Consider the following 21,334-nt stretch of genomic DNA (forward strand, 5'->3'; position numbering starts at 1 on the left):
TAAGTTAGGTTAAGAACATGATATACTCACACTAAAACTGACGGAATTAACTGAAATCTCTATTTTAATTTTACTATATGAAGAAAGTTACTTAAGCAAACGTATAACAAATAACTTGTTTCAATCATCACCGTCTAACTTGATTTAATGTAAGTGTGTTTAGGACTTGAGCAGCGTCAGTACAGAGGTGACAAGCAACCGTAGGGGCACTCCTATTATAACCATTCTCTGCAGTGACTTTACTTACTACTCAACACAGTATAAGTAGCCACAGGTAAGTTGTATGCTAATTAAGGACATAAGGGGAGATTCTTTTTCTACATGATCTACCCCCTTTCCTCTACCTTACTGCGCTTCTTCACCATTCAACCATTTCCTCTCCCTTTCTACAATTCTCATTCCCCATTCAACCTTCTCCTCTCCCTTTCTTTAATCTTTACTTTCCCTTATATCTAAGCCAAGGGAAACAAAAAAGCAGAAACGGAAGAAAGACAACAAGTAGGAGGCTAGAAAAAAATCATCTTATCCACCAGGAAACAATTACTGATTTTGTTCTTGAACACCTGGAACTAAGAATCACCTGTAAGAACAAATCAACAAAAATACTTACCGGTATTAGGCCTGCAACGTCTCTGCCTAAATAGATATACATATATATATATATATATATATATATATATATATATATATATATATATATATATATATATATATATATATATATATATATATATATATATATATATATATATATATATATATATATATATATATATATATATATATATATATATATATATATATGTATATATATATATATATATATATATATATATATATATATATATATATATATATATATATATATATATATATATATATATATATATATAGTATATTGAATTTTGATGGGGTGATCAAGTTTTAGGAGTTTCTCGGTATAATAAAAAAAAATCACCATCAAGGGAAAAAGAGGCAGGTTAAAAGAACTATTATCTTAACGCATGCGTCGACGGCCTCTCCTTAGACTTGGCGGGAAAGTGTCAGTGTGGGTCGAGGGGCGGCAGGATGAGGGTGGTGCTGGTACACAGGAGGCGCACATACTAGACGCGAGAAATAGAAAAAAAATAGCTTAAAGTCTGTTATGGAGAACACCGTGTGACTGTCACTGTGTATGACTGATGGATGACTCCTCGTAAAATAAACCGAGAAAAAAACATTAGTGAGAGACGGAACAATACTTGTTTACAAATAAAGACTAGGAAGTACATTTGATAATTAAATGACTTACCTAAACTGACATTAGATTTTGGCGAATGCAGTTTAAGGTAAGATGTGAATATATTTATTAATATGTTGTTAATAGATTATATATGTGACTCTGTTTACTTCTTTGTGTAGGTATGTACAGTATGTATGTATTTGTGTGTTTGCCTATGTTTATACATATACCTTGGTGTGTGTACGTAAGTCTGTGTGTGCGTGTAAAAAGACGTATGTTACTGGTATATTTTTACCAAAACAACTCGTGAAATATGAATCGACAGCTGTAACTTAAAACTCACCATTTTATGTTTGTATTAACATTTGCTGGACTAGAGCTGATCAATATTCTCCTATTTTACTACACACACACACACACACACACACACACACACGCACACACTACAAGTATCAACGACTACCTTTTAGAATTATTTTACCAAAGACTTAAATGTTTTGTCAGTAAACTACTCATATATTTTGGTCTTATTTTATGAAAGATAGATTCCCCGGTAATAACTGCCACCATCAGCTGGTCACTGTACTCAGGTCACTGTACCCAGGTCACTGTACCCTAGTCCCTGTACCCTGGTCACTATACCCTGGTCACTGTACCAAGAAGAATCCTATTTTTTTTTATCGAATCCACACACAATATATTTCAGCGCTCTCCCCCTGTCTGTGTTGTGACTTTGAACGCGATCGGATCAAAGTATTCTATTCAAGGTATCGTTAATTGACTGGTGTGAAGACAGCCATAGAAACACCATGGGGCCTTTGTTGGGCGTCTCTGTCTCCTTACCGGTATACCCGAACCTAATCAACCTACCTCAATTACCTTCATCTATTCTCATCCCTTCCTCGACTTTTTCCTCACCACTTTTCGTATTGTTCTGCATAATTTGCCCCCATTTTTTCACCTAACCATCTTCCTCTAAGATCGTTCTCCTCCCTCTCACTATCCTCCCTCAAGTCGTTCTTCTCCATCTCACCCACTCTCCCTCAGGATCGTTCTTCTCCCTCTCACCCACTCTCCCTCAGGATCGTTCTTCTCCATCTCACCCACTCTTCGTCAGGTCGTTCTTCTCCCTCTCATCCACCCTCCCTCGGTATCGTCAAAGGGGAAGGATCACTTGTGAACTGTGGCCAAGACTAAAAAAAAATACATTTCCTGGTGCCATTATCCTCCCTAGTGGTGAAAATCCCTATCGTTATCCGAACCCTCTTTTTTTTCCCGATGATGATGATGATGATGATGATGATTATTCATGTGATCACCTAGTCCTGAGTAACGACGCGTTGAAAGTAACTAAAAGGTTTTACACTCTGTTGTGTGTGTGTTGAAAGAATTTACATTTAAGTTAAGTAATCAGGATAACCCTGTTTATGTACTGCCCTCAGCATGGACAGCAGCCAGAGGTCACCATCCATGACCACCACATCCACGCTCGGGGTCACTACAGCTGGCTCCTACCTCACCTCCGTACCCGGCCCATCTCACTACCCTCACCATCACCTCCTCACGATGTCACCTGAAGGACGCAGATGCCTGGAGGAGTCGTCGAAGAACCCCCTTCCTGACGGTAAACATCAACTCCGGTTACTCGTATTGTTGGGGTGTTTGGTGTATCTGAGATTAATTAAGGTGTTATAACTCAAGTTTATATCCCTAACTCGTGACTCTGCGCCCGACACCTTCCTTGTCTAATTCAAAATAATAAAAATAAATAATAATAATCTCTACTCTCCCCTCTCACTTCAAGCTCCTTACTCTTCTCCCCCGCATATCATTCTTCCTTTTCCCACACAACTCTCTACCTACTTGCTTCTCTCCCTCCCCCAACCCCACAAACTACTCTCCTTGCCTTTTCAGCACGCAGTTTTCCCTTTCCATCACTCACCCTGCTTCAAATTACTTTTTTATCTCTCCTCTCTCTCTAATTCACTTCCTGCTCATTCTCATTCACCCCTTTCTCTATATCCCCACACCAAAGGCCTCGAGTCTACTCCTATGTTTTAACTATAGTTATACCTTTTATTTTCCCATAGAAATTCCGTTTCTTTAGTGAACAATTGCAGCTGTTGTACTCTTCTGCGTTTGCCCGTACAGGTACTTGAAAATTTCATATTCCCCATTTGAATATCCACCAGTTTGGTTATTTACAAGTCCGCAGGTGTGTGTGTGTGTGTGTGTACGTCTAACCCAGTTGTCTATAAGTCTAACCCATCTGTGTGTACATCTAACCCAGCTGTGTGTACGTCTAACCCAACTGAGTGTAAGCTAAACCCAGCTGTGTGTACATCTAGCCCAGGTGTGTGCACGTCTTGGCCCAGATTTTATGTTTGTGAATGTGAAAGTTGTATAAAAGAAATTTGTGTTGGTTCAGCAGAGGCAGACGTACACACGGATAGCTTTTAGATGCATGTACACACGGCTGGGCCAATATTTAGACACACACACACACACACACACACATCGAGATATATAGCCTCTCTCTCTCTCTCTCTCTCTCTCAGGAATGACTCTATCATCACCACCTTCCTTTGGTCTCCATTATATGAATGTTCCAGTGTATTTAACAGATGTACCAAGGCAATACAATATTCATTACCACTGCCACCAATGTTCTTTTTATATCAGTAACAACACACAACTGTGAGGTGTTAGTAATAGAGTCTGTCTTTGTATTCTCAACCTTGGGATCCAGATATTGTGTGAGGCTTGTATGGGAGTGAGGGGGATATATATGAGATCATTCTATGTTATGTATCAAATTCACATAAATAAATCATCATTATTATTACTATATTATTATTATTATTAGTAGTAGTAGTAGTATTAGTAGTAGCAGTAGTAGTAGTAGTATTTTGCCTTTATGGAGGATAAGAGGAGCTTGGGTCCTTCACCTTGGCATCAGTGTCGGTAATACTTTTGGTTTAATTTCTGTGACAGGTTTTGTATTTTCTTGAATACGTATGTGCTTTTTTTCTATCTTTACCAAATGTTTTATTTTTGTTGTCTTATCTCGTTTTCTTGTTTCTTCTTGTCTTATTCCGTTCCGTCTTGTTTTATTTTGTTCTATCTTGTCTTATATTGTCTCACCTCGTCTATTTCCCGTCTTCTGTTGCGTTGTTTCATCATTTAGTCCTGTTGTCTTGAAACGGTCTCTCTTGGACGGTTCCAAAACACTTATCACTTTGAGACAAATTTTTTTCGTCCGCTACTGGATAACTTTTTCGGGGTGGTCTCCTGAACACACAAAAACAGACGTCGATAAAGCACCCAAAAGACTGGTCCCCGATTTACACTTCTGCGTGACCTGGAAGCTGACAATGTGCGTGCATCATCTGGGTGAGCAGAGATGAGTCTCCATGGCAACATCTGGGTGAGCGCCCCCTTAAACCAACCACTCCCCTTCCCTTCTTCAGTTTCCCCCTTAACGTGACATAAGCCATAACCTTCAGATCACAGCGTCGAGGCGATATGGTTCTCGCCTTTATTTTGACGTCTTTCACTGTCTACCTATCAAGAAGGTTATGTTCCGGTAATAAGGCTGTTGATAGTAGTCGAAGCTCAGGCGGTCCTCTTTCTTCTGGGGTCATCCGTCTAGTAATGTCGACGGCTGTATGTGTGTTTCTTGGTTCATTTTAATACAGCACAGTTTTACGTATCGTCCATGAGTGTTTTAGTGAGACAGTGAGTGTTTTGTTCCACACTTTGGAATTTGTATAGCAGGATGGGATACGCTTGGCCAGACCTTAATACATCTTTGTTTCGCTTTATACCACGACAGCACCTCGCCTCACACACACACACACACACCATATTATATCATATAACCTACATTAATATTTGTATCGTATAAAAGAAAATCGTCAGTGTTGCATCAATATCCTCGCCGTACATCGTTGTTTTTTTTTTGTGGTTATCTCAAAAACAGAGGGTAGACTTGAGTCCCCTTGTATAATTATGTTATCTGACCTTTGGGGAACCGTGGAATGATTGTGCCGTAACTCATTTGAATATTAAAATACGTGTAATACTCCCATTTGTTTAAGTTAATAAAACACGCGCACACACACACACAGGTTAAGGACATTCCTTTGACCTAACCTTTGACACCAGGTAGACAACAAACACATAAGTGTTGATTGATATGAGGACAGTGTGTGAGTGTGTGTGGGGGGTGGGTGGGCGGCTCCCAGGTACTAACACCATCACCTTCCTACAGGTGTGTACTGTAACACCACCTGGGATACCCTGTACTGCTGGCCGGCCACACAGGCGGGGAGGACAGTGAGTGAGCCGTGCGCCACTGTCTTCAGCGACGTCCCGGACCTACTCAACTACCCTGACGGTGAGTTCCTCCTTCTGTCTTATGTGGTGAGGCTCCTGTCTTGTGGTGTAGCGTGTGGTGAGGTCCTGTCTTGTGGTGTAGCGTGTGGTGAAGCTCCTGTCTTGTGGTGTAGCGTGTGGTGAGGCTCCTGTCTTGTGGTGTAGCGTGTGGTGAAGCTCCTGTCTTGTGGTGTAGCGTGTGGTGAGGCTCCTGTCTTGTGTAGTGTGTGGTGAGGCTCCTGTCTTGTGGTGTAGTGTGTGGTGAGGCTCCTGTCTTGTGGTGTAGTGTGTGGTGAGGCTCCTGTCTTGTGGTGTAGCGTGTGGTGAGGCTCCTCCTGTCTGTGGTGTCAAGCGTAACAATTACCTAGTTAAGAGTTACTAGATCCTACTATTATAAACAGCAACTTCATCATCATTTTTTACTTTCACCTTTGTTCCTGTCGTCTGCTATGGATATTTTTCCTTTTGTTTATAGTTACAAAAGATCAGACTTAGTCACAACCTGACTCGCCCGCCGACAAGTTTTTACTGCAGCATCTCGCTCGTTCACCTCCATAATGACAAAAGTTTCCTCGTCAGCGTCTATGCAACACCAATTGTCGTTCAGGACAGACGGTGTTCACTCTTTTACCTTTACTAATGTGCGAAAGAGTTAAGCTGCCATGTTCATTTCGTTTTGTGAGAAGTAAATATTTTGTTGTTAGTATTATCAAAATAAATGAGTCATTGACCCGTCACTTGGTGTTGTGTATCGCCCACATGAGGTGTTCATTGTACAGATTCAATGTAATTTACTTTTCCGGCGGAAGATTCCAAATCTAATAAGTCAATAACACACACGGCTACAATTCCTCAGACCAGCGCCTCGTTATCAGAGCAACATTTTCATTACTAACACATTTGGTTCGTATATTATCTACTCTGCTGAATAATCTTCTCAGCATTATATTTTGGACGGCAATAAATATTTTTCACGTAAAAAATGCAATATCCAGTTTTTAAATTTTCTTCAACAATTAAGATGTGTCTTGAGGACCGCCAGGGACGTCGACCCCTTTAACACACACTGCAAGAAACATGGACTTCATCCTTACAGTGTGTTCCAATTCAGTTAAGTCGTCTTAGAGGAATCTGAACTAAAATTTACACAAAAATATAAATGTTGTGGTAACGAACACTATCATTACTTATAACTCAAACGCCAACATTATGGGGAAGCTGTTCACTGTGGCTATGTTTAGAATGAATTAATAAGTTCGTAAAATTAAAAGGAGAAAAAAAACCCAGCAACTAAAAACCCAAAAGTTGACCACAAGGATGTATAGTGTGGACCCCAGTCAACATAAAGATGAAGGCGGCCATAATTCTCCTAAACGTAGAAGGTCAATATAGGTTCAGCTACTCCACTCGCCAAGCTTCAACAAAATCGTCGTTTATTTGTTCAAGTTCAGAGGTTGACAAGATGCCGGGCGGACGGTAAGATGGATACTGTTTCTACTTACAGTGCAAGTCCTCCATCGGATTACATTCCACTTGAACTATCGTCTGTTTTATGCGATTTAACGTAACGTAACTTAACCAAATCTAACATGACCATTTAACTAAGATGGTAAAAACCGCATAAAACAGACGATTGTCCAGGTGGGATGACAGCCTCCACCGTTCTCCTCTAGCACAATGAGGGACGAACAGTTGGTAAACGTCCTGCTACATGAAGTTATATCACACTGCCACACAAACGTCGTCTAACTCTCTCTTTCTAAAAGTTGATAATAACGCTTTGTTCCAAATTTCCTGTAACGCACAGATTTCGTTTACAGGTCACATCCCAGTGGTAATTGGCTCGTTAGGGAGTTACCTAGCTTGTTATGTGACACCCATGATGATGTGGAAGCGCCAGGGAAGGGGGTGGGGCAGCGAGGGAGAGCAGAGGAATTTAATTACGGATATATTTAATAATCATATATAATTAATTGTAATTAATTATTTTTAAGTCACACAGCACAGAAATAACGATACGAGAACATAGGTATAATAACCATATCGATACAAGAACAGAACAAGAACTATACAAAAGAATAGAAACCCGATTATAACATCACATCGTTAATCCGATTTCGTGGTTGAAAGAACACCTTAACGAGCAACAACGGAAGTACAGACACACGAACATTTTACACATAATAGACGAGGGATTTTTCCTGGGCAACAGTAATCAACCATATAAGGTGTCAGTCAGCCCTGTGGTCAGATTCCCTATATAACAACATGGAAAAACAAATGTATAATAAATGAAGAATCAGATTAAAAGTATAATAATATGTTGTCTTCTCTTAACAGATGATCAGTGAATGTATCTATAGTTAAGGTAGGGTTACATACATACACACACACACGCGCGCCTCTCTCACCATCAATCGAACCAGGGTGATCGGTAATATCCGTTCCACTAAACGTCTGTCATTCTAAGCCACACAGATGGGGCTCACCCTTTACCCCCTCTCCTCCTCTCCCTCCCCGTTATACGTTATCGGTTATGTAAATTCGAGTTACTGAAGCAGTACTGTATCATAATACCTGTACCATAACCACTGTACCATAACCCCTGTACCATAACCCCTGTTCCATAACCACTGTACCTAAACCACTGTGCCATAACCACTGTACCATAACCACTGTACCTTAAACACTGTACCTTAACTACTGTACCTTAAACACTGAACCATAACCACTGTAACATAATAGCTGTACCATAACCACTGTACCATAACCACTGTACCTTAACCACTGTACCATAACCACTCCACCGACAGCGTTTGCGTACCGTGAGTGTGACGGTACAGGGTCGTGGCTCAGGGGCGGCTGGACCAACTACTCCCAGTGTCTCAGCGTCATAGAAAACCAGGTCAGTCCAGGTCACTTCAGGTCAGTCCATTTCCTACAGGTCAGTCCAGGTCAGGCCAGGTCACTACAGGTCAAGGTGTCATATCAAGATTAACAAGGAAATATTTTTTGGAACTCGCTACTGACTTAAGAGTGAATGAAAGTTGAGTTTGTGTATAATTATTTAGCTTTGAAAGTGAAAAAATATGAAGGGTGTGTGTATAGAGGTGAGGGATGGTGTATGAGGAGTGAGGGAAGGAGTGCGGGTGGCGGGGATGTGAGTGGTGGGGATTAGGGTGTGACCGTTACCCTCCAAAAATAAAAACAAATGGTCCTACAATGCTGTTCAAAGTTTTAGTGTTGTGTATTTATCTAGGAAACACCCCTGTAAATTTTCTTGGAGATCGGTGCATGTTTGAACTAGCACCGTCGGCTTTACAAAATAACGAGGAATATTATTATCTAATGAACAAATTTAGTGGGATTTCTTTTATTAAGACTTACAAGATACACTAACACCAAGCAAATGATCGATCATATCAATCTTAATACCCCTAAAACAATATTATAGATTAGTACGAAATACAATAATCCCAATAATTGCATTTCTAGGTTCAAGACCCATTTCTCTCAACTGGCGTACAATGAAAAAAAGAAATACTACTACTACTACCCCGCAATGCCTGGAGTGTTTGAGGAGCGCCAGCAGGAGATGGCTGACTTCTTCCGTGAATCTCTAGCCCAACCATTTACACGTGGCGACTACAAGGAGCTGGTAGAGCTTTGTCTGCTGCTTGTAACTAAAGGATCCGAGCCAGTGAACTTCACGATGGTCTACCCCGGCGCACTTTATAAAGCAAGGTGGATGGCTAAACTGCTCTATACCCTCAAGATTGTTCTTTTGTCAGGCCAGATCAAAGAGCAGTTTCCCAAAGCCGAGGTTGTGACTAAAAGTCAAATCAGCAAGTTAGAACGGTTTGCTGTGTTCACAGTCGCTGTTTATGTCCCATGGTGGATTGTTTGCCCCGTTCCAGCAAGTGAGCCACTAAATGACTTGAATTTGGTCGAAACCTTGGCTGAATTTGCCCCATATGACGCCACAATAGTTGACAAAGCACGTGTGGCACTCGGTAGACGCACTTGGTACCTAACTGAGGAGTTGGCCCCACTGGCTTTGTTCTCGTCCCAAGTACAAGAAAGGACAAAAGAGGAGATGAGGAAGGCCCTTCTTTGCCATGAAGGCACTAAAGTTACTAAGAGAGTGGGGCTCAATCATGGGGGCTATGGAAAGCCATATCTTCCCCCTGTCCCAGAAAGTGGCACTGCCCTGGTGGACCTAATTGGACCTGACTCAAGCCGGTTCTTCACCATTGCCCTATCAGTTTCTCCACAGTCCAGCCAGTGAATGGGCGGATCATGACGACTACCTGAACATGAAACGGGTTGTGGACAAGCTTCAGGTCGTCAATGAGGCTGCAGAGAGTGGTGTAAAATTTCGCCATGACTTTCTTAATGTTGCCACGGATGAAGAGCGCTTTCAAGAAGTCCTTCAAGTAGTTGAAAATGACAGACTCCGCGTTCGTAATCAGCGCAAACGATCATCTGTTTCCGAACAGAAATCATGGTTTATTCCTCTAGAGAAATAATACCTTGTGAATATATGATAAAACCCCTTAATGTACCATGAGAGAATAAGGATGATTAAATTTTTTGTGTTAGTGATAACAGCTTTTAATTAAGACAGGCAAATGATTTGTGTTAATATCCCTTATGATGGTTGAGTAATCTCATATATAGGCGCGTATGCCGTATAAGCAAAATCGCTATTTTTCAAATTGCTGGTGCTCACTCAAATATGCATGAATCTTCAAAAAATTGCACGTGGGTATCTTTTACGTCAGTATGCAACACCAAAATTTTTAACAGCATTGTAGGACAAAGTTGGGGCAACTGTGTGCAGGTCTGGGTGTTGTGACGCATTTGTGTACCATGACGGAGGTGTAGGACAGGTGTGTGGGTTAAGGAGCAACAGGTGTGGAAGATTTTGATGAAATCCCTCACAGAACGCCAATAAAAAACAACCCCATGTGACCCAGATTTAAGTCTTTAGGAAAACATTGAACGCCACTAAAAGAAAAATCTATTGTCACATGTATACCCAGATACGATAGGGCGGCAGATTAATTCAGGGCATTATGCAAATGCACTACAGGAGGATTTAAATAAACTGCAGGGGTGGTCAGAAAAATGGCAAATGAAATTCAACACCAGCAAGTGCAGCGTACTTAATATTGGAAGAACAAATACTGTCAATGTATACAGCCTTAACAACATCAACCTAGAGAAGTCGACTTGTGAAAGAGACTTAGGGGGTACTTGTAAGCCCGGACCTACGGCCTAGAAAACAGTGCGTTAATGTTCGAAATAAGGCAAACAGAGTATTAGGTTTTATATCTAGAAGTGTAAGTAATAAGAGTGCAGAGGTCTTATTGCAACTATATATTGCGCTCGTCAGGCCGCACCTCGATTATGCGGTTCAGTTCTGGTGCCCTCATTATAGAATGGATAGCAATTCACTGGAGTCGGTGCAGCGAAGAATGACGAAAATGATTCCGGGACTTAGAAACCTACCATATCAAGATAGGTTAAAGAAACTAAACTTGCATTCCCTAAAAAGACGAAGAGTGCGGGGGGATATGATAGAAGTATTTTAGTTGGTGAAAGGAATCAATAAAAGGGATATAGATAAAGTTCTTATAATATCCGAGCAGGATAGGACTAGTAGCAACGGCTTTAAGTTGGATAAGTTTAGGTTTAGGAGGGAGATAGGAAGGAAGTGGTTCACAAATAGGGTGGTGGACGAGTGGAACAAGTTTAGCAACTTTGTAGTAAGTGCTGGAACGCTGGAAAGTTTTAAAAGGAGGCTAGATAGATTCATGGATGATGGAGAGAGTGGTAGTAACTCTCGACAGGAGCTGCCATGCACAGGCCAACCGGCCTATTGCAGACTCCTCATTTTCTCATATTCTGATGTTTATGTCCCTGTTCTTACGCCCTTCAGCAAATTTATCAAGCCTAGACACCTCTTTCACCTTACAATGGAGTCTTTAGAGCCTCGGTAGGTGTAAGGGGGCGTCATTAAATTCGGGGTTCAGGTCCCATATTCCTTGAGCTTTTAGATGTTTTGCCTTTTTTTACGTTAATGTCTTAATATATCAATATATACGGTTAATCATAGGTTGTAATGCTTTATATGTTCTACAACTCCTTCAGATACACCTAAATTAAATACAGTCTCTCTCTCTCTCTCTCTCTCTCTCTCAGGGGGTCAGGTCGGGTGTGCTGGACGCTGTGCGGTACATCACCTTCATTGGGGCGCTACTGTCCCTCCTTACCCTCATCCTTACCATCTTCGTCTTCACATACTTCAGGTAAGTCTCACAACCACGTATTATATGTATGTCCTCTTGTAATATGGATGTCCTCTAATGTGTCACCTTTCATTCATGTGTCACATTCATTATATACAAACATTATTTTGCTCTCTGTAGTCACCGTCTTCAACATCGTCGTGATAGTCATTTTCATTTATTCTACCTTCAATTTATCACCTTCATATCCTCGTCACTCACAATAGCACTTGACAGTAAAGGTCATAACAAAGTAACAAAGAACAGACCAACCGCCCGAATGGCTAGCAAGCTAAGAAGTAGTGAAATGATAAGTAAATATAAACTAAAATTAGATAAGCTTGACCAACACACACACACACACACACACACACACACACACACACACACACACACACACTTCGTTTCGGAAAGATTGAGAGAGAGGAGAAGGAACAGGGAGAAGTGTTCCAGGGAAGTCGGGGTAGTGAGAGAGGCAGAGAGGATCAGACATGGTGGGTACATTCTTCCTCCCTCCCTCCCTCCTGCTAACCAACCTCGTCTCGACAACACAGGTCCATCGTGGCCGTCAACATCAGACCGCCAGTGCTGATGACAACCAGAATTAAACACTCGTAAATTCATCGCAACTTTTTCAAAACGTAGAAAAGTGTAATTTACTGTTAATAATTTATTTGAGCATTTGCCAGTGTGTAACGAAGAGAGAAACATTGAACGAGATAACATGTCTCTCTCGGAATTGTTTATCAAAATGTCGAAATCGGCCAAAGATCAAGAGAGGAGTAACACCTGTCTTACAAAACTGTTGGGGGGGGAGGGGGGGGGGTTCACACCAGCCGAGGTGACTTGTTGAATAATTTTGTTCCATTAACAAGCTGCCGCTGGTCTTGACGCCACGGCATTGAAAAAAAAAAGATTTGTTTCTCGCAACATGTTTGAATAACCCAAGCGGCTGCACGACGTACCACTGCACCAGGACGATATGGTGGGAATGACGATACGTATTTATCATCATCTATAAGCAAAGTTTTCTGGTTATCTTTTATATTTATGACTCATAGTAAATAAAGAAACTATTTCAATTCAGTTCATCCAAAAGTAAAAAAGGGTTAGAGGGTGTGAGGACAGATCCCAAGTCCCGTCGCCTCAGTCAACTGGTATAAAGCAACATTAAAATTTGAGGAGACGAGTGTCACTTTTACCTTGTTCCTGTTAGGCCTTGTTGACACGCCTGGATGTGACAAATATACGGAGTTCTGGTATCCTCCTTACCTTATGAGGGCCGGAGCGTGCCAAACAACAACACCCCACATGTACCAGACACTATAAGGTATAAGGGAACCACATCTACAGTTCTGATATAAAAAAAAAATTAACACCGGTAAATTTTATAACATAACCGAGACAATACACGGCAGCCAGACATACAGACGCCCAATTATCAGTAATACTTAGCGAAAAATAAGAATGTGAGGAAGAGGAGGGTGTTATGGGTAGAAGAATGTGAACAGTGGTGAATTTAGAATGACAAGATGTCCTTTAAATCTATACGAGTGTTACCAAAACCTCTCTAAATACCTCTACACTATTTACATCATCATCATTATCATCAGGCGTCTACAGCTACCATCGCTGAGGTGGTGAGAACGACAAATACCCTTTTTTTGTATTATATATCCTGTGTACATGTAACCTATCATGTCATAATAACATCCCGCTCTTTCGAAATCAGCCCCCCCCAAAAAGAGGGAAAAGGAAAATTGAGTTCAGAGAATCAGTGAACTTTGTTTTCCCCTAAAGGTGGTAAAAGGGACTGTCTATGGTCTATCGTGTTTGATCTTTCTCGCACGGCTGACGATATTTTACGGTATCCAAACCTTACGGTATCCAAACCTTACGGTATCCACACCTTTGATCCTGAGGGGAGTTAATCTTTCTCTCATGGTGCCATCATTATATAACCTGATGACGAGAATACCTAGTTCTCTTTAAAATATATATTGATCTTCACGTGACTTCCCCCTACACACACACAATTATATCAGGGTTCCACATATGTCTAAATAATTGAGTATCTTTTTCTTTACTCCTTGTATTATTTTTAATTGAATTCATATAAGATGACATAACAACCCACCTTCCTTCCCTCCCCTCTCTCACTGCCTCCCTCCCTCCCCTCCGTGACCTGACGACGCTCACTTGGTATAACGTAAAACTCCAGCTCGAAATCTGTACACAGTAAAACCTCTATTTAACGGACTATATGAAGAGGAATATCCGTTATATCGAAAGTTCATTAAATGTAAAACCTCAATCTAACGAAGTATATAGATATGAAAGTCCGTTATATCAAGGGTCTGTTGGGTATGAAACCCCTCCATTTAACAGAATACATAGAGAAAAGTCCGTTATATGGAGGTTTCACGTCTTAACCCCATAATCGCGGGATCATTGCTGTTGTCTTCATAATGTTATCCAATTATCCTGGCATTTATTTTTCAAAGATAAAGATTTTTTTTACATTTTCGCCAGCCTGTTCCCTAGATCCTAAAAAAATACGAGAGAGAGAGAGAGAGAGAGAGAGAGAGAGAGATATCCCCCCCCAGAAAAAAGTAAATTATCATATCAACATTAAACACTTGATATTGATCCATCGTCTCTCTCTCCTCCAGACGACACAGTGAAAATATTTGCCCAGGGTCTTGCTCTGTTTGTGAGGGAGATCAACAAACATGGACTTTAACGATTACTGACGCGAATAACTTTATTCACCCGTTTGATAAATAAACTACATAATCTAGAAAGGAAATATGACTCCAATGCTTGTATATATACCAATGTTGATGATGGGGGAGGAGGGATGGGGGAAGGGGGAGGGGGGGAAAGGAAGTGGGGAAGGAGGGATGGCGAAAGTGGGGTAGATGAGGGGAGGGAAAGGTGGGAAAGGGAAATGGGGGAGGGGAAAGGGGGAAGGGGAGAGGGAGGGGGGGTTGACATATTGGTAGTGTATTTTAAGGCCTGTGTGGGTGTGTGTAATCAGTCTGACAAAATAATTTTTATAGTGTTTTGTTTAAGCGCGAGTTTTGAAGTATTTAAATAATGCCTCATATTGTGCTTCATACTTCATCTTCCATAATGCTTCTCATAACGTCTCATAATAGCCTCATAAAACCTCATAATGCCTCATCATTCCCCCCATAAAACCTCATTATGCCACATATTAACCTCACCTAACCTCACAGGACCCTGGAGTGTGACCGCCTACGGGTACACCGGAACTTGGTGGTGTCACTCATCGTCAGGTTCCTAGTGATGCTTATTCTGACGGAGCCGTTCATCTTTCACCGCCACACCACCACCTACCGTGACGTGGTGAGTCTGTGTCTTTCTGTGTGTTCCAGTATCTGTGTGCGTGTCTGTCTCTGTCTTTACATATCTATTATTTGTGCTTGTGATTAAGTGTGTGTGTGTGTGTGTGTGTGTGTGTTCGTTATGCCTCGGGGCCTCAGGTGGTATGTATCTAAAAAGATATCTGATTTCTCGATATAGGTTAAGGGCTCCTAAGGATAGCTTTTTTCTCACACTCACACACACATCTTAAAGAACCCCTCTCTCTCTCTCTCTCACACACACTCAAACACAGACACAACCACACAGACATGCAAACACAACACACACACACAAACACGAACAGAGTTATAGTTCTACATGTCAGAAACACAAACCCGGCAGTAAAACAGTTACACAGTATACCCAAGTGTTTACAAGTTCATTCATAACACCTGGAGGTCGTAGATCTGTTTAATGGAGCCAGCAGGTGGAGGGCAGGGGGCTCAACCACGCGTATTTGACCCACCCACCCACCCTAGCCCACTTACCAACCCACCAACCTACCTACCCAGCCCAGCCATACGCTAGGTTTCATTACTTGACCCACCTACCCTAGCCCACCAACCTACCTACCCAGCCACCTAGCCTACAGTAGATACACGCTCTGTTTCATTACTTGATCCACCCAATCAGCCATATCACCTGACCCACCCTAGCCCACCTACCAACCCACCAACTTACCCAACCACTCACCCATCCATAATAATCCAGCTACCCACTGTTACGCCGTCTCTTAATTTACTTAAATAACCAGGTCTAGGCGTAAACAAACAAAAATAAAGTGAAGTAAATTAAAAGGGAATAAAAATAAATAAAGTAAACCTTTAAGAATTTAATTAATTAAATATTAACACATTAAAGAGCCTCGTAGGCTGTCACAACAAATTGATTCACCATCGAAACTTTTAAGACGCAAATGATACTAAACATCGAAACATCAAAAGAATAAAAATAAAGCATTGGATTACGTTAACACTGCATAAACATAAAAACTAACACTGAAATTAACTAACGTGAAACAACACTGAATTACTTAAATGTAACTAAGCAAATACTGATGGACATAAATAGGTACTCACATAGATATACCACATTGGTGGCGACAGGAACAACACAAATAAATTAAGTACAAGTAACAGGTGACAAGTGTCACTCAAAGGATGTGAACTGTATGACAAGAGGGCTGAACTCACTACGTTAGTTGGTGGGTCCTATATATAAGGTCGGCTCCCGCCACGCGACCCGCCGGTGGGTCGTTTAACGATGCAGATGGTCGTTAGAGAACAAAGAATACTGGTTACAATACAAAATGGGTTTGAACAAATAATAACAGTTAAAACCTTAACAGCACAGGGTTAAGGTGACTAGATTATATAATAGTAAATACAACACATCATTACAGGAATAATATGGAACATGGAAGCATGTTATATAAAAAAAAATAGAAAAATACGACACGGTCGTAACACCACCCAACCAACCTTATCACCTAACCACACCTTAGCCACCCACCCACTCAAATACATACTTGCCCACCTAGACTCATCCTCCCAATAACCCACCTATACCCACCTTCTTACCCAGCCTTACCAAGTTATCAGTACAGTACACACACAGAAATCATAATCTTGCCTTAAACTATCACCCATAGCTTTTTAGAATGCATCCAAATGACCCACTTGAAACTACGATACAAAGATGGTCAGTCAGAATGGCGTCAGATCTACACAAAGACTCGAGAAGAATAAAGTGCGTTTTCGGATACCAACTGAGGGGGTGGGGGACGGGTGGGGGCGGGGTGAGGGTTATATACTTTTCTCCTGTGATTTTTTTTTTAAGAATTATGAGAGGAAGGAAGACGTGTATATATTGTGTGTGTAGTCTCAGGGTGATTTAGAGGTCATGTTTCTTTTCCGATTTAGATTATTCCACACACGCATACAGACGGAGGGGTGGGAGGGAGAGGAGGGAGGGAAAGACGTGATGGGAGGGAGGACTGACAGGTGGAGAGAGAGATGTAAGAAGGAGAGGATAAAGGAGACAATAAACAGAAAAAGATGAAGGAGGAGGAATAAGGAGAATAGTGAAGGAGGTAGAGTAATAAGGAGAGGATGAATAAGTAATAAGAAGGGGGTGAGTTAAGAGGCGAGATAGGAAGTGTACTGTAGTTATATTGAACACTGAAGAAAAAAAACGTCCTTTGATTAACCAATATGAGGAGGGTGTACTGTACAGGTATTAAAGGAAATGAACTAGCACCCTGGCCACCATTATCATCCTGGCTACTACCATTATCATCCTGGCTACTACCATTACCACCCTGGCCACTACCATCACCACCCTGGCCACTACCATCACTACCCTGGCCACTACCATTACCATTCTGGTCACTACCATTACCATTCTGGTCACTACCAATACCACCCTGGCCACCAATACCACCCACATGACCACTATGGTTCCAGTATTCTCGTGTATTTGTCTTGTTAAGAGGATATGACGTCATTAAGCATAAAAATATACCCTGTAGTCATAAATAAATAAATAAACGATAATCACGAGAAAAAAACACAAAAGTCGTTCACATTTTTCAGAGTTAGAAATTATTAATAATTTGAAAACTTTTGAAAGACATGTCATTGCTTCGAGTGAGCGAGTCGTCATTTCGAGTTGGAGTAAACACTTGTCTTTCAACCGTGAGTAATCGACTTAGACACTACTGAGTACATGGGGAAAAGATCTTGACTAACTTATAATGTTGCAGGACTGGTTGTGTAAGACGCTGCTGGCGCTGACGATGTACGCCCAAATGGCCTCCATCAATTGGATGTTTGTCGAGGGGCTGTTCCTACACTCCAGACTTACCTCCAACGTGTTCGACTCTGGGGCGCCCTTCACCCTCTACTACATGATTGGCTGGGGTGAGTCACTAGATATTATTATTTTTGGTAATCGCATTATAATTGCCAGCGACGTCACGAATTATTATTATTTATTTATTTATTTTTTTACAATTTGGATGAAGATAGAATAGTATTTTACTTCGTTTCTTGTGTTGCAGGATGGCCAATGGTGTTCCTGGCAGCCTGGGCCACCACCATGGCTCTTCACTATCCCGTCCAGTGCTGGCGAGGCTATGGTAATCTGCCTTACGTCTGGATCCTCGTGGCTCCCATGGTCACCGCCCTCATGGTAGGTCCTCCCATGATCACTGCCCTCATGTTAAGTCCTCCCATGGTTACTGCCCTCATGGTAGGTCCTCCCCGGGTTACTGCCCTCACGGTAGGTCCTCCCATACTGCCCTTATGGTAGGTCCTCCCATGGTTACTGCCCTCACAGTAGGTCCTCCCATACTGCCCTTATGGTAGGTCCTCCCATGGTTACTGCCCTCACGGTAGGTCCTCCCATGGTTACTGCCCTTATGGTAGGTCCTCCCATAGTTACTGCCCTTATGGTAGGTCCTCCCATGGTTACTGCTCACATGGTAGGTCCTCTCATGGTTACTGCCCTCATGGTAGGTCCTCCCATAGTTACCACCACCATGGTAGGCCCTCCCATAGTTACCACCACCATGGTAGGTCCTCCCATGCTGGATTTCCTCTGATCTGGACAGTTTTCAAGTTGCATACGTATATATTATGGAGTTGTGGCAGCATGGTGGCTGTTAGTAATGTTGGAGCCTCAGCAGGTCAACACAAACAAAGAAGAAACACCTCGCAATGTACAAGACAAAAATATTAACATTATTATCTGGAAACGAAAGAAAAATCAGCTATGAGAGAGAGAGAGTATTAACTGAAATTTACAGCAACTAATCATTTACAATTGTGAGCATTACCCACTGAACTAAACCCTACTTAACCGAATTCTTTAACATAGTAGTGTCACCCGTATTATATATTTTCCTCTTCTGCCTCGTGTTTACAGATCAACCTCCTGTTTCTCATCAACATCGTGAGGATCCTTGTGACCAAACTGAGGGCCAGCGACGCTCAGGTCAGGTACGGTAACACCCCCCCCTCCACCCTCACTCACCTACCCATCATGTGTCTTCACCAGCCCTAAATTGACCTCTCCTGACCAGACTCAACCCTCTTGTGACCTACTACAGCCCTCACCAGTCCTAACTTCACATCTCCTGACCCAAGCCTCTTCAGCTCTACTAACATCTCCTGACTCTCACTAGTGCTAACTTGACCTCTCCTCACCTAACCAACTCCTAACCTCCTGTTCAAGTAAGTTAATGCCTAATAACAGTCACATTTTAGGGATTACATGAAATTCCTGATTATTTTGGGAATTACATGAAATTCCTAGTTACACAGAGTCCATGTATCTATGCAACATATGTACCTGTGTTTGTGTTGTGGTACAGGAAGGCGATCAAGGCGACGGCAGTGTTGTTTCCACTACTCGGCATTACTAATATGTTGTTCGCCATTAACCCTGGCGATAAGGGTAACCTGGAGGGCGCTTACATGCTGACCAATGCCATCCTGCAGTCCACCCAGGTGAGTTTTGGCTTCCTAATGCACTGTAGTTGTCCTGGGCTCTTCCTCTTGTTGTTCTGACCTCTTCCTTTTGTTGTCCTGACCTCTTCCTCTCGTTGTCCTGGCCTCTTCCTCACGTTGTCCTGGCTTCTTCCTCTTGTTGTTCTGGCAACTACCTCTTGTTGTCCTAGTCTGTGTGAGTTACTGTTATATGACCATGGTTATGTTTACCCCTGCAGGGCGTGTTCGTCTCAGTCCTGTACTGTTTCGTCAACGGGGAGGTGCAGGAGCTGCTTCGGAAGCGGTGGAGGCAGTATCGTATGAGGCAGCTGAGCCAGACGGGCAGCCCCCACCGTAAGAGCACCAGGGGAACCATCATCTTCGAACCTTCCCTCTCTTTCAGGCTGAGCGCCAACACACCCAGTCCTCTTCTGATGAGCCCTCAGACACCTAACTCACAGCAAATGAGTTCTCTGATGCCGACCCCTCTGCCACTAAGCCCTGAGTGCACCAGTTCTCACTTCTGTACCCCTCAAACACCAAGATCTCACCACTCCAATTCTCAGCCACTTAGCATCCAGCCCTTTGACCCAAAGGCACTGAAGAAGCACCACCTGCCCAGAAATCAATCATCTGGGCCTTTACTCCTGAGATTTCACTCAAGTGACCATCCCTCAGGAGCCACCAGCCAAGCTGAGCACGACCTGATGATCAGTTCTGTGTGATCAGCTGCAAGACCTGATGATTAGTTCCGTGTGATCAGCAACATGACTTATGTGGAAGGTTTTATATTCGACTTACTGTAATCAATTCACTGATCATTGGTTTCTTGTGTGTTTATGAATGTGTATGTATCTGTTTCTGTGTACTTTAATGTGTGCATGTAATTTTGTGTCTGTGTGTCTGTGAATATCAGTGCCTGTGTGTTTATTTGCAGGTAAGTTGTTGATCTCACCTGTGCAACATAACAGGTCAAAAAGAACACATAAAATTTCTGATACACGAGAGATTTTCATGGCAATTAACTGTGTAAAATTCTGTCGTGATCAGTTATTGTCAAGTGTTGTGTGGAGACTTAAGAAATGTTCCTGATAAAATGCTTCTCAATCTTGTATTTTACTTCCTTTGTTACGGTGATTGTAATGGAGAGCAAATTACATGAAATCTCTTAAACATCACCAAAGAAAATACTGATAAACCAAAACAACAATGATGATAGCTGAGGACATAAACTGGAGAATTTCAGCTGTAACATTTTGTGCACTTATTAATAAATAAAACATTGAACTTCAAAGTTGTATCATTGTTCAATACAGTAACATTTTATGAAAGAAAATATTGTCTTCTGTAGTGTTCTACAGTCTGATAGTCTGATGGGGGAGAGGAAGGAATAAAAGAGATGGGGTGGGGTAATGAGGATGAGAGGAGTAAGGGGAAAAGGATGGGTTATGGGGGAAGGAAGGGAGTAAAGGGGAAGAGATAGGGATAAAGGGGAAGGAAGGGGGTATAGGGTAAGAAATGGGGATGGAAGGGAATAAAGGGTAAGAAAGGGGGATAAAGGG

At 41.9% G+C, this 21,334-nt stretch overlaps 1 protein-coding gene across 1 annotated transcript; it reads left to right on the forward strand.

The window, feature by feature from the left end:
* The first annotated feature begins 1,060 nt into the window (after window positions 1-1,060).
* On the forward strand, window positions 1,061-21,054 carry LOC121877322 (corticotropin-releasing factor receptor 2-like). The gene is made up of 11 exons (XM_042383019.1): window positions 1,061-1,328; window positions 2,665-2,846; window positions 5,496-5,621; window positions 8,413-8,504; window positions 11,807-11,913; window positions 15,135-15,264; window positions 18,047-18,203; window positions 18,344-18,474; window positions 19,210-19,283; window positions 19,658-19,793; window positions 20,012-21,054. The coding sequence occupies exons 2-11, from the start codon at window positions 2,666-2,668 to the stop codon at window positions 20,495-20,497; spliced, it is 1,620 nt and encodes a 539-aa protein (XP_042238953.1). The 5' UTR covers window positions 1,061-1,328; window position 2,665; the 3' UTR covers window positions 20,498-21,054.
* The last annotated feature ends 280 nt before the right edge of the window (window positions 21,055-21,334 follow it).

The sequence above is a fragment of the Homarus americanus genome, unplaced genomic scaffold (assembly GCF_018991925.1).
Source record: "Homarus americanus isolate GMGI-L3 unplaced genomic scaffold, GMGI_Hamer_2.0 scaffold33468, whole genome shotgun sequence".
In the NCBI taxonomy this organism is placed as follows: Eukaryota; Metazoa; Arthropoda; class Malacostraca; order Decapoda; family Nephropidae; genus Homarus; species Homarus americanus.